A 13,560-nucleotide genomic window follows, 5' to 3' on the forward strand; every position below is an offset into this window, starting at 1 on the left:
ATGGGCCATTAAGGGGTGAACAAACTCCTTCCAGTTGACTACATCGTCTACTTATTTTAATTTGATAAGATTGCCTTGATCAATTATAGGAATGGTAGACTGTGGAATGTGCGGCAAAATTACAAGCAGCTGGGAAGTTTTGTTTCAAGGGAACGCTTTCAGCTGTATAGACGGCAGCTGCAGTGAGACTATTGTGTAATTTGCTGGGTGTCCCATGGCCCTATGTAAATAAACAGGTGGTGCATCCCAAAGTCTCTCAGTGTTTGTGATCCATTAAAGTCAGGGGGTACACAGTCTAACACAGAGGGGAAACCAGTAAACAGTGTCACAGTGGGGCCAAGGTAACCACATATAGTAAATATATGTCCATCTTTGATTGCATGTGCATTTCAGAGAAAGCTGAAAGTCCTTTTGGAAATCTTTGCATTGTCCTGTCACAAGCAGGGGCTGGAAGAGTGACACTGACATGCTGGAAACTCATCAGAATGCTTTAGAGACAATTCCTTCTGAATCACTGACAGGTGTGCTTGCTGCATGATGAGGGACATGTCTCCACAGCTGGAGTGTGAGTTTTGTAAACTGTGTGTTGAATAGGTCATGCTGTAGAAACAGTCTGCAAGGCAGGGAGATTTCACTTCTTTACACATGTGCAGTAGGTCACCTGGGTGTACAGAATTGAAGCAGACTGCATTGAAAGGTCTCTAATCTGCAGCGCTCCAGATGAACTAATTGAGATGAGTAAAATAAATACCAGTTCCTGTGGAAAGACCAGTCTGTCAGCACAGTGCCCAGCCCTGTCCTTTTACTGAGAGGCTCTAACCTGACCTCTAGTGGAACATTCCAGATACTGCATCTCTTCATTCTTATAGGGCTTCACACGAACGGCTCCTTTGCTTGAGACAGTCTCAAAAACCTTTTCGTTTTCATGCACTGCAGATATACCTCTTTTTAAACATAGATAGATAGATAGATAGATAGATAGATAGATAGATAGATAGATAGATAGATAGACACAGACAGACAAACAGATCCATGTGCCTGCTGATGTTTTGAAATCCTTTACTTTTGAAGAGAGCTTGCAAAAGTGGAATGCATCGCCTCCTGCTTTAATATGAGGTCATAACAACCTCTCACAGCACTCAGCAGATGGATTTGTAATTTACTGAGAGAAGGTACAAAAGTAAGTGAAAACATTGCTGAAGGAACCTACAGTTGTTTATTTAACAGGGATCTCTCAACTAATTTGAGGTGTCCCATCAAATTTTTTTTTTTTTTTCTTTTTTCAGATGACTATTTTGTATGGGTGCACATTGTTACACTGCAGTAACAGTATTGCTGTTTACCAGCGAAGTTATCATTTTAACTTTGCTGCTTTCCGGAACCCCAAAGATGAGCGCCTTCCTGTTAAAGTTCTTTCCTGTGAATACAATTTGCTTTACAGTACACAATTGAAAAGCTCTTCTGGCTGAAGCATTTGTAAATTAATGTATTAAGTTGTTTTAGCATTTCAAAATTGGAAACACAATCAGTACGCTTTCTTTTTTTTCCAACCCATTTTCAGATGTTCAAACAAGCAGTTCTGTCTTTCTTTTTTTCTCAGAGCCCCCTGTTTGCTGTTCTCTCTGCTGCTTTATTTCCCTTGCCCTTTGCAGTATAAATGGTCACATATCAATCCCACACACAGAAAACCATGCCTCAATTAAAGAGGACTGTGAAGGAATGGGCCCATTCTGTTCACATAAGCACTTTTTTAATACCATAGTTAAATATTTTTTTCCCCTTACAATTAATTATATGAGACCTGTTTGAAATAATAAGCACATTCTGGTATGATCTGGGAGCTGCTGTGAGTGCACTTGGATTCCGACCCCAGCGAGTGGGAAGAGATTGCAATTCAAGGGGCAGGGCTAACACATATTGTACTGAACTATCCACACCACTATAGAGTAAACAGATTGAACCATTTACTCTATCTACACTGAACGGAACTCTGGGCTCTGGATAAAGACATCTCAATCTGCTGGCTTTCCTGCAAAGGTAAAATATATATTTGTATTATTTATCAATTTTATTTAATACTTTGTATTTGTTTTTGATGTGAAATATTGTCATATTGTGTCGGTAAACTGTTCTTTTTATCAAAATTCTTTTTTTTTTTCCCTCTCAACCATAACCCGAGCATGCTGTATTGGTCACTTATACCAGTTTTTTTTTTTTTTTTTTTTTTTTAATCCCATGATATAATTTATTACCAAAACAAAAAAAAAATTATTTTTCATACGTAAACTTTACTAGCTTTAATATTTGGTTGCAAATGTAATACTTTGGGTGATGCGACATTCTATGTGTACCAAATATGTGAGTTCCTGTGATCTCGTAAAAGTTACAGAGAATTTTCTATCAGCATTTCATTGTTAAAAATATCTAGTGTAAGGGTGGGAAGTCAACGTTACAGAACCAGTCAGAAACAGGTGTAGGTAGGAGTCCTACAGCTTACATGGTGGGTCATTTTAAGAGTTCTTTGTTGCACTGGAGATTTTACCCACAACAGATGTCCACACCCAATATGTAAGTCAACCTGTTACCATAGTGCCGGTAGCAGAAAAGAAGACACATTGTATAATAGGTATGTTGGGATCATTCTCTCCCTTATAAAAGTTTGCAGTTTTCCCCATGGTTAAACTATGCATTTATTAGAGTTTACCCTGGTTTGCTATGTGCTTTAATGAAAAAGTTAGGGTTAGGGTTAAGGTTAGGGTTATGGTTTTCACTGTGGCTTAAAAACAATGTCCAAAAGCCAATACCTAACTGGTGCATCAATCTCCATAAGTACCCAGGTAACACGCCACAGAACAGATCTGCAGACCAAGGGAAAAAAAGAGTACCAAAGCAATATTTAATGAAAAACAAGCAGCTATATTTATTAATGACAGGCTAGAACACAATGTGCATACGGTGCAAAAAAGTGCAAAGTGCAGACGTTTCGGTCAAACATTGACCATCATTAGTGCTACCCATTAATATGCTTTACCATGCCATGCTATTCTTTACAATGCTGACCTGTTATTTTCACTGTGTTTTATTATACCTTGCTATGCTTTTACTATAGGAAACTTTCTTAAAGGCTGCTTTGGAGGTTTGACAAAAAGGTCTATCCATTGTAACCTACAGTAATCTGTAAAATAAATTACAACTCATTTTTATCTTTGATCAAAATATCTGCTTGTGTGCTACTTTGGACAGACCTTTGATCTGAGCACAAAAAGACCTATGTAATAATTATACATCACTGATAAAACAGTATACAGTGGCTGTAAAGTTCTTGGTTGGTGGGGCAATTCCTCTCTCTCTCTTAAGAGAAACTGCTATTATCTGAAGCTCTCGTCATTATCCTTTCAAACCATGCAGGAAAGTACAGCTTTCACAATGTACTGCGGGCTGCAGCCAATAAATATAAGCTTGTGAAATGAATCACCTTGAAATGAATTTCAAAGCCAGGCCCTCCTTGTGAAAGCGATGCAGCCGTGCCACGTAGGGCGCCAGTTCTGCGAGTTTGATGAGGCCCCCAGTGAGAGAGATTAAAGTTTCAATGAAAATCCCTCTGTGGGGAGGAGGGGGGGGGAGCCTGCTACCTTACAAAGAGAGAGTGTTCGCTGGTTTACTCAACAGCAGCTAGAGCTAAAGAGACTTCATCACCACACTTTCATATGTGTGCTCTTGCTTTTAACCCATTGCACTGTGAGCCTAGCATAGTGCATTGAGATCTGTGTAGTGACTACTGCAGGGGACTGTCGATAGAGCCAGGTCAGGTTTCACAAGCACACATCCCTCCTGGGATAGTCTACAGACACCATACTGGGGTAGACTGAAGGAAGTGGAACTGCTTGATACTATATGGCCCCAGAGACAGTGAAGTTTTGTAAACACCAGATATTGTTGCTTCTCTGGGCTGAGTTTGGATTCTGGTCCAAGCCTAAATGTGAGGGAACATGAAGCCACTTTGTGGCTTGGAACTTGGTTTCAGAAGACTAAGTTTCAGGCATGGCACTCCAGGGGAGACTTGGGGTTTGATACAGCAAAGCTGCCTAAAAGTAGATCTCCCAGTCTCCTGGAACCAGGTTTTCAAACCACTATTCCTGAAAAAGGGGTATCATATTCCCTCAGCTAAATGGTCCTTAGAAACCTCACAGGTCAAACCATCAAGAACAGTCATTATCTCCAATAACACACTCTTCTGTAGCTGCATGCAATGGCTAAACGTTCCTAAGAAACCTCACAGGCCAGACCACGGAGAGCTGTCATTATCTCCAATAACACACTCATCTGTAGCTGCATGCACTGGCCTTCACCTGCTGGATAACTGACCCTGACTTTTGACTTGATTGCTAACCTGTCAAAGGATAATTATCTTATAGGAAGATATATTTCATCCGGTTCCTAGGGGTAAAAAGAAACAAAGCACCTAATATACTTGTACGGAAACATTTGTAAACATCCATTGAGAACACATTAAAATGCCTATGGTTCAGTCTCTTTGTTTTTGTATGATCACTTTACTGTAGCCAACTCCCTTATTATCAGTCAGCATTAACCCAGTGCGGAATGCTGATAACCTCTGAAGCAGTATTACCACAATAACAAATAAATGCAGAGAATGGTATCCTTGACTTAGGGTTGAGCTTTTAAATGAGTTACACTTGTAAACTTTTCCTGAGGCTTTTGCCTTCCGGTTGCTTTTAGAAATGAGATGTTCTCATGTACTGAATGAATGTGCATTTACTTCTGTGTTAACGATTACAAAGACATTACATCATTACCATTAAATGCAGAAATAGTTTTGGACCAGTGATCTCAAACGGTAAGGTAGGAACACATTTAATATTCATGTTAAGTGTAGTGAGATTTCAGTATTAAGTAGGACATTGAATATTTGTTCCAATGTAATTTAATTTGAATTACCAATTTTACTTTTTAAATTTATTTTTTATAAGAAAACCCGATTCATGGCACAATATACTGTATAGCCCTTTAATGCAAGAACACAAAAAGGCTGGTAAAGTGTTCGGAGCTCTTTCTTAGTAGCACAGACCTCTTAAATGTAACAGGTCCAATGAAAAAATGTGCTGTGCTTTTCAGAGATGTTAAAGTAAACAGAACAATGCCAGAGGAAGAGGGATACTGCAGGGAGAAGATCCAAAGCAACAGAGAGCACTAAGACTAATCACAGAAGCTAGGGCTTCGGACCAGCAGGTAAGTCGCACAGGACTTCCTTTTTGTTCTGGCAGGACCCTGTTTCAGCTAGTGGTAATCAGAGGTACAGTCAGTGGTGGGGGTGTTAAAGCCAGTGTCATACAGTATAGTGGATACACAAAACCTCTTTCACAGATCCAATTCCAGGTGCAATACCACACTGATTACAGCAGATTGTAGAGTTTTTTTTGTGTGGTCTTGGATTTGGACTTACGAGTCTAGAGATGCTGTAATGGTTGTGAAATTGGGAGTTTACAATTTACATTTTCATGAAAATGATTAGGTTAGGTTTTTATTGGCACAATTCAATTGTTATTGCTGTACACGCGAAACGCTAATATACATTTCACCTGTATATTATACATATTTGCAACAGCTAGTGAAGATAACAGCACGGTTACCTACTTTTTACTAGTGAATGATGGCTTTAAATGTTGAATTTACAGCATTGCCAGGGGTTGGAAGTCATCAATATTCTCTCGTTAAGAAGATAAGATAACTGTAAAACGATCCAAGAACAGGTAATCACTGGACACAATCCCACAATTTCACTTTTTATCAGGTTGAACAATGTCCTAACCATTACATTGTCACTGTAATGCACTTGACACTGAACTTATCAGCAGCAAACTAAAATAAAAAACAGGATACTAAGATATTACACAATGTTTGCCAACTTAATCAAAAAACTTCATGTCAATAAATGAACGTGATATGATTTTGGTGTTTATTAATGGTCTGTTGAACAGAACGCCAGCACGGAATGCTTCATTTGCAGCAAGAAAAGTTCTTGTACATTTGACTGATTACATTAACAACAAAAACTGACAAGACTAAACTGGTTGAAGCTTCACAGTGCTGTAAAAAAATACAACATTCAAAACTATTTCAACCTCTTAGCACACGGCAGGTCAAAAACAGCATCTTTGCTGCTGTTGTTTTTCTGAATGCTGTAAACAAGCACAGTCAAGATCTTAGGTGGCTCTTATTGCACTGATGATGATGGCAGATTGTTGTGCAACTGAGAGATGCTATTTTACAGTACAGAGTGTGTCCTGCCCTAAATTCAGACTATTCTGGGATAGAACAGCAGTGCAAACTGTTTTCCTGTTATCAAGGGACACCTTATTATCTTTAAAAAAAAAAAAAAAAAAAAAAGATTATTCCTTATAGCTCACATAAAGCTATTGCATAATCCTGTACTCCGATAACAGAAAGTCACCAGCATCAACATTTCGGAATGCAAATGAAGTTGTGAACTTTGCCGAGTAATATAAAGAGATTCCAATGTAGTTCTTAGTCTTGCTGACTTCACTCTCCCGGGAGCAGCTCTGAACAGGCTTACAGGATGGTTGTGGTGAGTAGACACACAGACCAGTGAAATGAGAGGGTGATCAGCATCGGCTAAGTAATTTCATCTCTGGAAACTACTGTGTTCATGGATGCAACCACAGCAAGATTTACAGATGAACTACTTATTTTCTTACATGGCTGATCATATCCTCAATTATTGAATAATGTTATATTTTTGGCATGTTTTATAAATTCTTTCAAGTTGACAAACGGTTCTACAAAGCATGTGCTAATTTGTACTGACTGACCTTTGAATTCTGATTGAGCGTTTTGAATTTATGGATTGCTTTCCGCTTTCATGACCTTGTAATTAATGAACTTTAATACCACTTTTTTTTTTTTTTACAACTGAGCTTCGACGGTTTGGAAACTGAAGTCTAATGTGCTCTCTTCCTCCCCAGACCATGAAGCCTTGCAAGAAGGTGCAGTCGTTCGTGAACAGTCTCTCCCGCAGGAAGCCCCTGACTGCAGATGGAGAGACCAACCTCTGCCGTTGTCTAACCACCATTGACCTGGTGGCCCTGGGGGTGGGCAGCACACTGGGAGCTGGAGTCTACGTGCTGTCAGGAGAGGTGGCGAGGGCGACTGCAGGGCCCAGCATTATCATCTGCTTTCTGGTCGCGGCCATCGCCTCCATCTTCGCCGGGTTATGCTACGCAGAGTTTGGCTCCAGAGTACCCAAGACGGGGTCGGCTTATTTGTACAGCTATGTGACTGTTGGGGAATTGTGGGCATTCATCACAGGATGGAATTTAATACTTTCTTATGTGATAGGCAAGTATAAGTTTGCCGTTAGCGATTGGTACTTGAAAAAAATCCAACTATTTTGAACTTCAGTAACACAGTGCCATGTCAAATTTCACACAGTAAGGCAATATACATTCAACATCAGCAATACTGTACAAGAAGAGAAGATGAAACAGTTCCGGCACACGTGTTCTGGTTGTGTGGAATGCGACATGTAGCACCTTGCATGATTGATATGCTCAGGATCCAGTGGTAGAAGAAGTTAGAAGAGACATGTAAACTGTTAGGATCCTTTCCAGAACACTACAGGGCCTAAACCGTACATTGTCTATGAGGAGGGAAGCCAGTGACTCTATCCTGAGATTAACAAACTCCACAATCATCACAATGATCCTTGAATTTTAGCCCCTATTTCTTTGGAGATTACTTACTGCTGCAGCTTCCAGTACCAGTTTTCTGTGCTAGCCAAGGTGTCACTCTCAATAGACTTCTAGTAAGTCAATCAACTAGTCTGAATTGTCAAACTGAAACACATCCATGAGGATCAGGGGCAGGGAAAACAGGCAAATGTCAAATATAATAAATGATGAATCAGTTTGTTCGAGCTGCAGTATTTTAAAACGGAAATGTCATTCTTTGATTGCCCTGATTGACTTGTTTTTTGCCATACTCCGTCAAGGCACTTCAAGCGTTGCAAGAGCGTGGAGTGGCACTTTTGATGACCTGATTGGCAACCAAATGGCTCGTTTTCTTGGCGAACACACTGGAATGGGGCTGCCGGGTTTGGCTCCCTTTCCAGACTTCTTTGCCGCTGGCCTCATCATGCTGCTAGCAGGTAGGTGACTCTTCAGATTTCAGGACACTCGTAACTGAAGGTTCTGAAAGGCAGACCTGGTTATCAAGGAGGCACGCCCACTGGTAGGGATACATGTGAATGGAATGTCTGTGGTCTCCACTACCCCCATTAAGAGGAAATGTCTTTTTTTCCTTCAAGGTCTCCTTGCATTTGGAGTGAAGGAGTCGGCGATTGTGAACAAAGTCTTCACAGGGATCAACATCCTGGTCCTAGTGTTTGTCATTATCAGTGGATTTATCAAAGGAGATCTCAAGAACTGGGAAATTGGCAAAGACATCCTTCTGAACGCTACAATAGAGGCCAGGTATTTACGGTTCCTTTACTGTAACATACACACACACAGTGTCCTTCCAAAGAAAGCACAAGGGTTGTCTTATCCAGAAACCTTAGCTAGGTTCACCCATCTGGGCCCTCATTTGAATGAAATCATCCAATAGGGTGGTGTCATCTTGGTGCTCCTTAAACCAACCGTTGAACTGTATCAGTGGTACCTATCCATGTATTTTAGAGATCATGAACTGTGTCCACCATAATGTTATTCATATTAGAATCAGCATATCAAAGCAGGCATGATTCATTGTGCAACAATTCCAGGGACTGCCCCTGTCAATTGAATCATATAACTGTCTTTGTTAGCTAAAAGCAAGAGTTACTCTGTATTATCTGTGTGTGTTCCAGGAACCTGTCCTCCGCTGTCAATGTGACCAGTGCGTTTGGTGTGGGAGGGTTTTTCCCGTATGGTTTCGAAGGCACTCTGGCCGGAGCCGCTACCTGTTTCTACGCTTTTGTCGGGTTCGACTGCATCGCCACTACAGGTAAGCTGGCCTACTCATGCATACTGTATCTGTTAAATGCTTTGTAAATAAATTCTTCAGGGACATATTTGAATGTAAAAATAAAATCCCCTAAAAAAATGGCATTCAAGCCCCTTCATGTGCTTACCTAATGTGCCTATGAATCCATTTCTTTCTTGCACGATCCTTCTTTAGGGGAAGAGGTGATTAATCCCCAAAAGTCCATCCCTATTGGGATTGTCACCTCCCTGGTGATCTGCTTCCTGGCTTACTTTGGCGTCTCAGCCGCGCTGACCCTCATGCAGCCATATTACCTGCTCAGCACGAACAGCCCTCTGCCTGTAGCCTATGACTATATCGGATGGGGTCCAGCTAAGTATGTGGTGGCTGTGGGCTCTCTCTGTGCACTGTCCACAAGGTGAGAGACACTGTTGCATGCCTCCAAGTTCACAGGAGAATTCTATCGATCATGTTCCATTCTTCCATTAAAGGCATTCATTGCATTCCCTTTGGATCAGTATGAACTTTAGATTATATGAAAATGAGGTTCTTTTATTCCGGAGTAGCTTCTAAGCAGCGCGGATACCTGTCTAAATGAAATACTGATGGAGAATAGTTGCTGCTTTTTCATTTTCTTTTTACCAGCTGTTTATTTGGATTGCACTGGAGACTTGCCATTAAGTTTCAGAGATGTTAAATGCCCCTTCTCCTAATGTTCTTGATTTATTAAGGTACTTGAGTTCTCTTGTTGAACCCGAACCCTCTGTTCGTGTTTCTCTTTCTGCTGTAGTCTGCTAGGGTCCATGTTCCCGATGCCCAGGGTTCTCTTTGCCATGGCCAGGGATGGATTACTCTTCAAAACCTTGGCTAGAGTCAGTTCACGCCAGAGTCCAGTTATAGCAACCCTCTCATCTGGAACAGTAGCTGGTAAATGGGGTTTGAGCTATGGTGACTTTCCTTGTGACATGTCTAAAGATATAATCTTGTATTTGCTGAGCAAGCACTTACAGTTGGTATAATTGGTTTTCTGTTTCTGCAGACAAAATCTATCCTTTATTAAGGTTCTTGTGGGCAGATGTTGCATAATTTAAGTTTTTAATATCTGCTATATTATACCACTATATTACTACTACTAATACTACTAATAGGGTTATAATATGAGTCTACGCACAGTAGGGCAGTTTGGAACAGTCCAGGCTTTTCACATCGCAATGCATTCTGGTACGTTTGATCTGTCTCAGGTACCTTTCACGGCAAGACTATATTTACCAGAATGCATTGGGGTGTGAGTTGAAAAGCCCTAACTACTACTACTACTACTAAAAATAATAATACTTTCAAATTATTCTCCAGCTATCATGGCTCTCCTGTTTGACCTGAAGGCCCTGGTCGATATCATGTCCATTGGAACTCTCTTTGCATATACATTGGTGGCGATTTGTGTCCTAATCCTCAGGTGGGTATCCTGGCGCCAGTGTCTTTCACATGTAATCATCGAAGGTCGTCTCTGTTTAGTCTTTTTAGCCAACATTTGGTAGGGATATTGGTCTTTTTATAATTTTAAAAATACTAGATTATGTGTATTAGGTTATTTATTTATATTGATAGGTAGATAAATACGTAAATAGATTATTTACTTCTTTTCAATTTTTAGGTACCAGCCTGATTTCAGTAAAGATGATCCAGATGATCTGAAGAAAGAAGGGGGTGGGTCCAAACTATGGTTCTTAAACCCCCCTCCATACCCAACTCGTCAGACATCCACCCTGGTGTCTTCCTGCACAGTACTGTTAGGTAAGTGGGCCGCTGCGTTCACATTAGATGGAGTTCATCACTTCCAGCTGTTAAATGATCATCTATTAGGCAGCAAGAGAACTGTTTTTGAAAGAATCTGCTACTATTCCTTTGCAGCTGTCCTAGTCACTGGCCTCAGTGTGGTGCTGACAAAGGCAATACAGTCCATACTGGATAAGGAAGTGTGGAGCATCATCTTTGTGGTCATTGTTCTTCTGCTAATCATCTTCTGCATCATAATCATCTGGAGACAGCCCCAGAGCCCGGTCAAAGCCTCCTTCATGGTAAGGATGCAGTCCAGAGCAGAGTCTACTGTAGACGCCAGGAAAATAATGATGTCGCTTCCTTCTTTATAAACCCCTTGTCAAAGAGTGACAAATATTATCTTCATGGGCATCCTGTCTAGACGGGCCAAACATGGGTGCAACCACCAGGCTTGTGGGCAGAAACCACACCCCCCACTGGACGGCTTTGATATTTCTGATAATCTCCACTAGAGCTCTGTTTTTTCAGCTGCTTGACCTGTTGTTCTGAACACCGCCCTGGAACGCTTCGGTTGTGTTTTGCACTCGTACACTGTTATCTTCACTGTGCCACCCTCCCAGGTCCCCTTCCTGCCGTTGCTTCCTATTGTGAGCGTCTTTGTGAATGTGTATCTGATGGTGCAGCTCGGAGGTGACACCTGGATTCGATATGCTATCTGGATGGCGATAGGTAAGGCCAATAAACTTTGATGCCAAAATGTCAATGACTGGAAACTTTAAATGACATTCACTGTTTGCTTCAAAGCTATTTGTGTTCTTCCTCTTGTTTGTCGTGATATTATTTGTCTTAAAATTCATATTAGCAAACAAATACAATGTTCTGAACACTGAAATGTTTCCTGATTGCCAGGCTTTTCAGCCTCATTCCTTTAAATAAAATTGATGATATTGAAACTTAAACTGATCATTTACATGTGAAACCACAATCCTTATTCACAGTCACTAATTTGTGGGTAACATGTAGACCCAAGAAAGAAAGTCTGGGGTTGGTGCCATTGTATTAGTTTATAGTTTATAGGCTAGGCCTCTAGACCATAACAATTGAATGCAGCTGTTTCAGCACCACTAGCTGTGTCATTACTATCAATCACTGAAAGACTTTCTCTTACCTTCTTATATTCTTCCAGGATTCCTCATTTATTTTGGCTATGGGATTCGTAATAGTGAGTATAGAAAGCTTCCCCCAATCCAGGACCAGGAGGTAAAGATTGACACGATCTCATTGGACGGAGACGTAATCAAACAGCATCGCTTCTGAACATGAGAGATCCAGAAGGAATGGAATCAGAGACCAACCGGTTTAACAAGATTTAGAGACTGTCCCTTTAAAAGAAATAATTGCATTCTGCAATTGCTAAGTGCTAAGTAAAAATCTTAGCACAGGTAGAGGTAAACTAAAAACCTTAAAGGGGAAGCAATTATGAGCTCTCCACATTTCTAGGCCACATTATAGTTCACTATCAAGTACCCCAGAGTGCTGTGAAGACTTGTTCCTCCTTTCAGTTTGTCTGGCTTATGGTTGCAGTGTTATATAAAACACAACATGTATTCATATCATAACAGACTGGAGAATGCACAGAGCTGAGTTCAAATCACACTGGTAAACAACAAGACCTTCGTGGAGAAAAACTCTGTACCCAGGTGTTTAGTACTAAGGGATTTTTATAACCCTATTGAGACACTCAAAGGTTTTACTAGTTATGTGTATTATATTAATTCAGAATAATGTGTGACATTCCTACAAAACCAAACCAAACACTGAAGTGTCTTACTTTTAAAGGCAGTATTATAAAACCAAGCATTTGTTTTTGCACAGATGGGGAATGTGGTACAGAGATGTTTTACAGCTTGTGGTAAACAACCTAGAGGCCTAGTTAACAGGATGGTGAAAATGAAAGGAGGCAGAAAGACAGATTCCAATGAAATACTTGACAATCCTGTGTGAGGTACTGCAGCTCATACAAACCCACGATATTCTCTTTTAAAAGACTGATGCAATTCTTTAACAATACTAAGCACGGTACCATTTTCAAGTATCTCAGCTAGAGCCTGGGGAGAGGTAACCCAATCTTGAACACATAATATCAAGCCGGTAGGGTACTAGCCTCACGGAATAACACATGATGATCAGGTTAACTATTTCTGGATAGTTACAGTTTTAGAGAAAGAACAATAAACCACTTACCTAAAGAATAGAAGTGCTGCTCCTACCAGCATTGCATATGCCTGTGTAGCTTTTACACACTGCATTCAGAAATCTGGATTCCATTGCAACATAGTGTACTGCATTCTTCTTAATCCAGAGCATTCTAGTAGGGATTCTAAAGGCATATTTATCATTGAGATGTGATTCATCTGTAGGCATTCTGCTGTCCTTTATTTAGTACTGCTGCAATCAGAGGCATGCACTGGCATTATGGGGTCCCAAAGAACCCACATTAAAATTGTGAACCCCATTATTAGGGCAGTTTATAACAAGCGATCCAATGACTTAATAATAAATAATATGTTACGCATATAAGATGTTAATCAATGATTCCTTGTGATATGAGCGGAAGGGGGGGAGTGTAATGGGGGAGTGACCACACATTCCAAACATCCATGCAACACTGTTGAGACAACCACACTAGGTACACATGTACACTGTGTATGTTAACACATTGCTTACAAACATGACGGAATATCTGTGGAGTGACGCACTTTAAATGAATGATTTCAACAA

The 13,560-nt window shown here is 40.5% G+C and overlaps 1 protein-coding gene across 4 annotated transcripts; it reads left to right on the forward strand.

The window, feature by feature from the left end:
* The first annotated feature begins 1,296 nt into the window (after positions 1-1,296).
* LOC121297546 (cationic amino acid transporter 2-like) lies at positions 1,297-13,447 on the forward strand. Of its 4 annotated transcripts, none has more exons than XM_041223904.1 (14): positions 1,297-2,037; positions 5,137-5,250; positions 5,697-5,771; positions 7,005-7,377; positions 8,030-8,185; positions 8,345-8,510; positions 8,885-9,021; positions 9,196-9,418; positions 9,791-9,927; positions 10,354-10,456; positions 10,655-10,794; positions 10,912-11,078; positions 11,400-11,508; positions 11,966-13,447. In XM_041223904.1, the coding sequence occupies exons 4-14, from the start codon at positions 7,008-7,010 to the stop codon at positions 12,094-12,096; spliced, it is 1,839 nt and encodes a 612-aa protein (XP_041079838.1). In that variant the 5' UTR covers positions 1,297-2,037; positions 5,137-5,250; positions 5,697-5,771; positions 7,005-7,007; the 3' UTR covers positions 12,097-13,447. The 4 variants fall into 4 exon arrangements, with proteins under 4 accessions (XP_041079838.1, XP_041079839.1, XP_041079840.1 ...); XM_041223906.1 differs by lacking the exon at positions 1,297-2,037 and adding an exon at positions 4,758-4,863; XM_041223905.1 differs by lacking the exon at positions 5,697-5,771.
* Positions 13,448-13,560: the final 113 nt, after the last annotated feature.

The sequence above is a fragment of the Polyodon spathula genome, chromosome 22 (assembly GCF_017654505.1).
Source record: "Polyodon spathula isolate WHYD16114869_AA chromosome 22, ASM1765450v1, whole genome shotgun sequence".
NCBI classification, from domain to species: domain Eukaryota; kingdom Metazoa; phylum Chordata; class Actinopteri; order Acipenseriformes; family Polyodontidae; genus Polyodon; species Polyodon spathula.

Excerpts from the sequence above, each read along its gene's own strand:
- LOC121297546 (XM_041223903.1), top strand. Across the intron at positions 8,186-8,344 it reads CCTCATCATGCTGCTAGCAG|GTCTCCTTGCATTTGGAGTG; the intron begins GTAGGTGACTCT and ends TTTTCCTTCAAG. Across the intron at positions 11,509-11,965 it reads TGCTATCTGGATGGCGATAG|GATTCCTCATTTATTTTGGC; the intron begins GTAAGGCCAATA and ends ATATTCTTCCAG.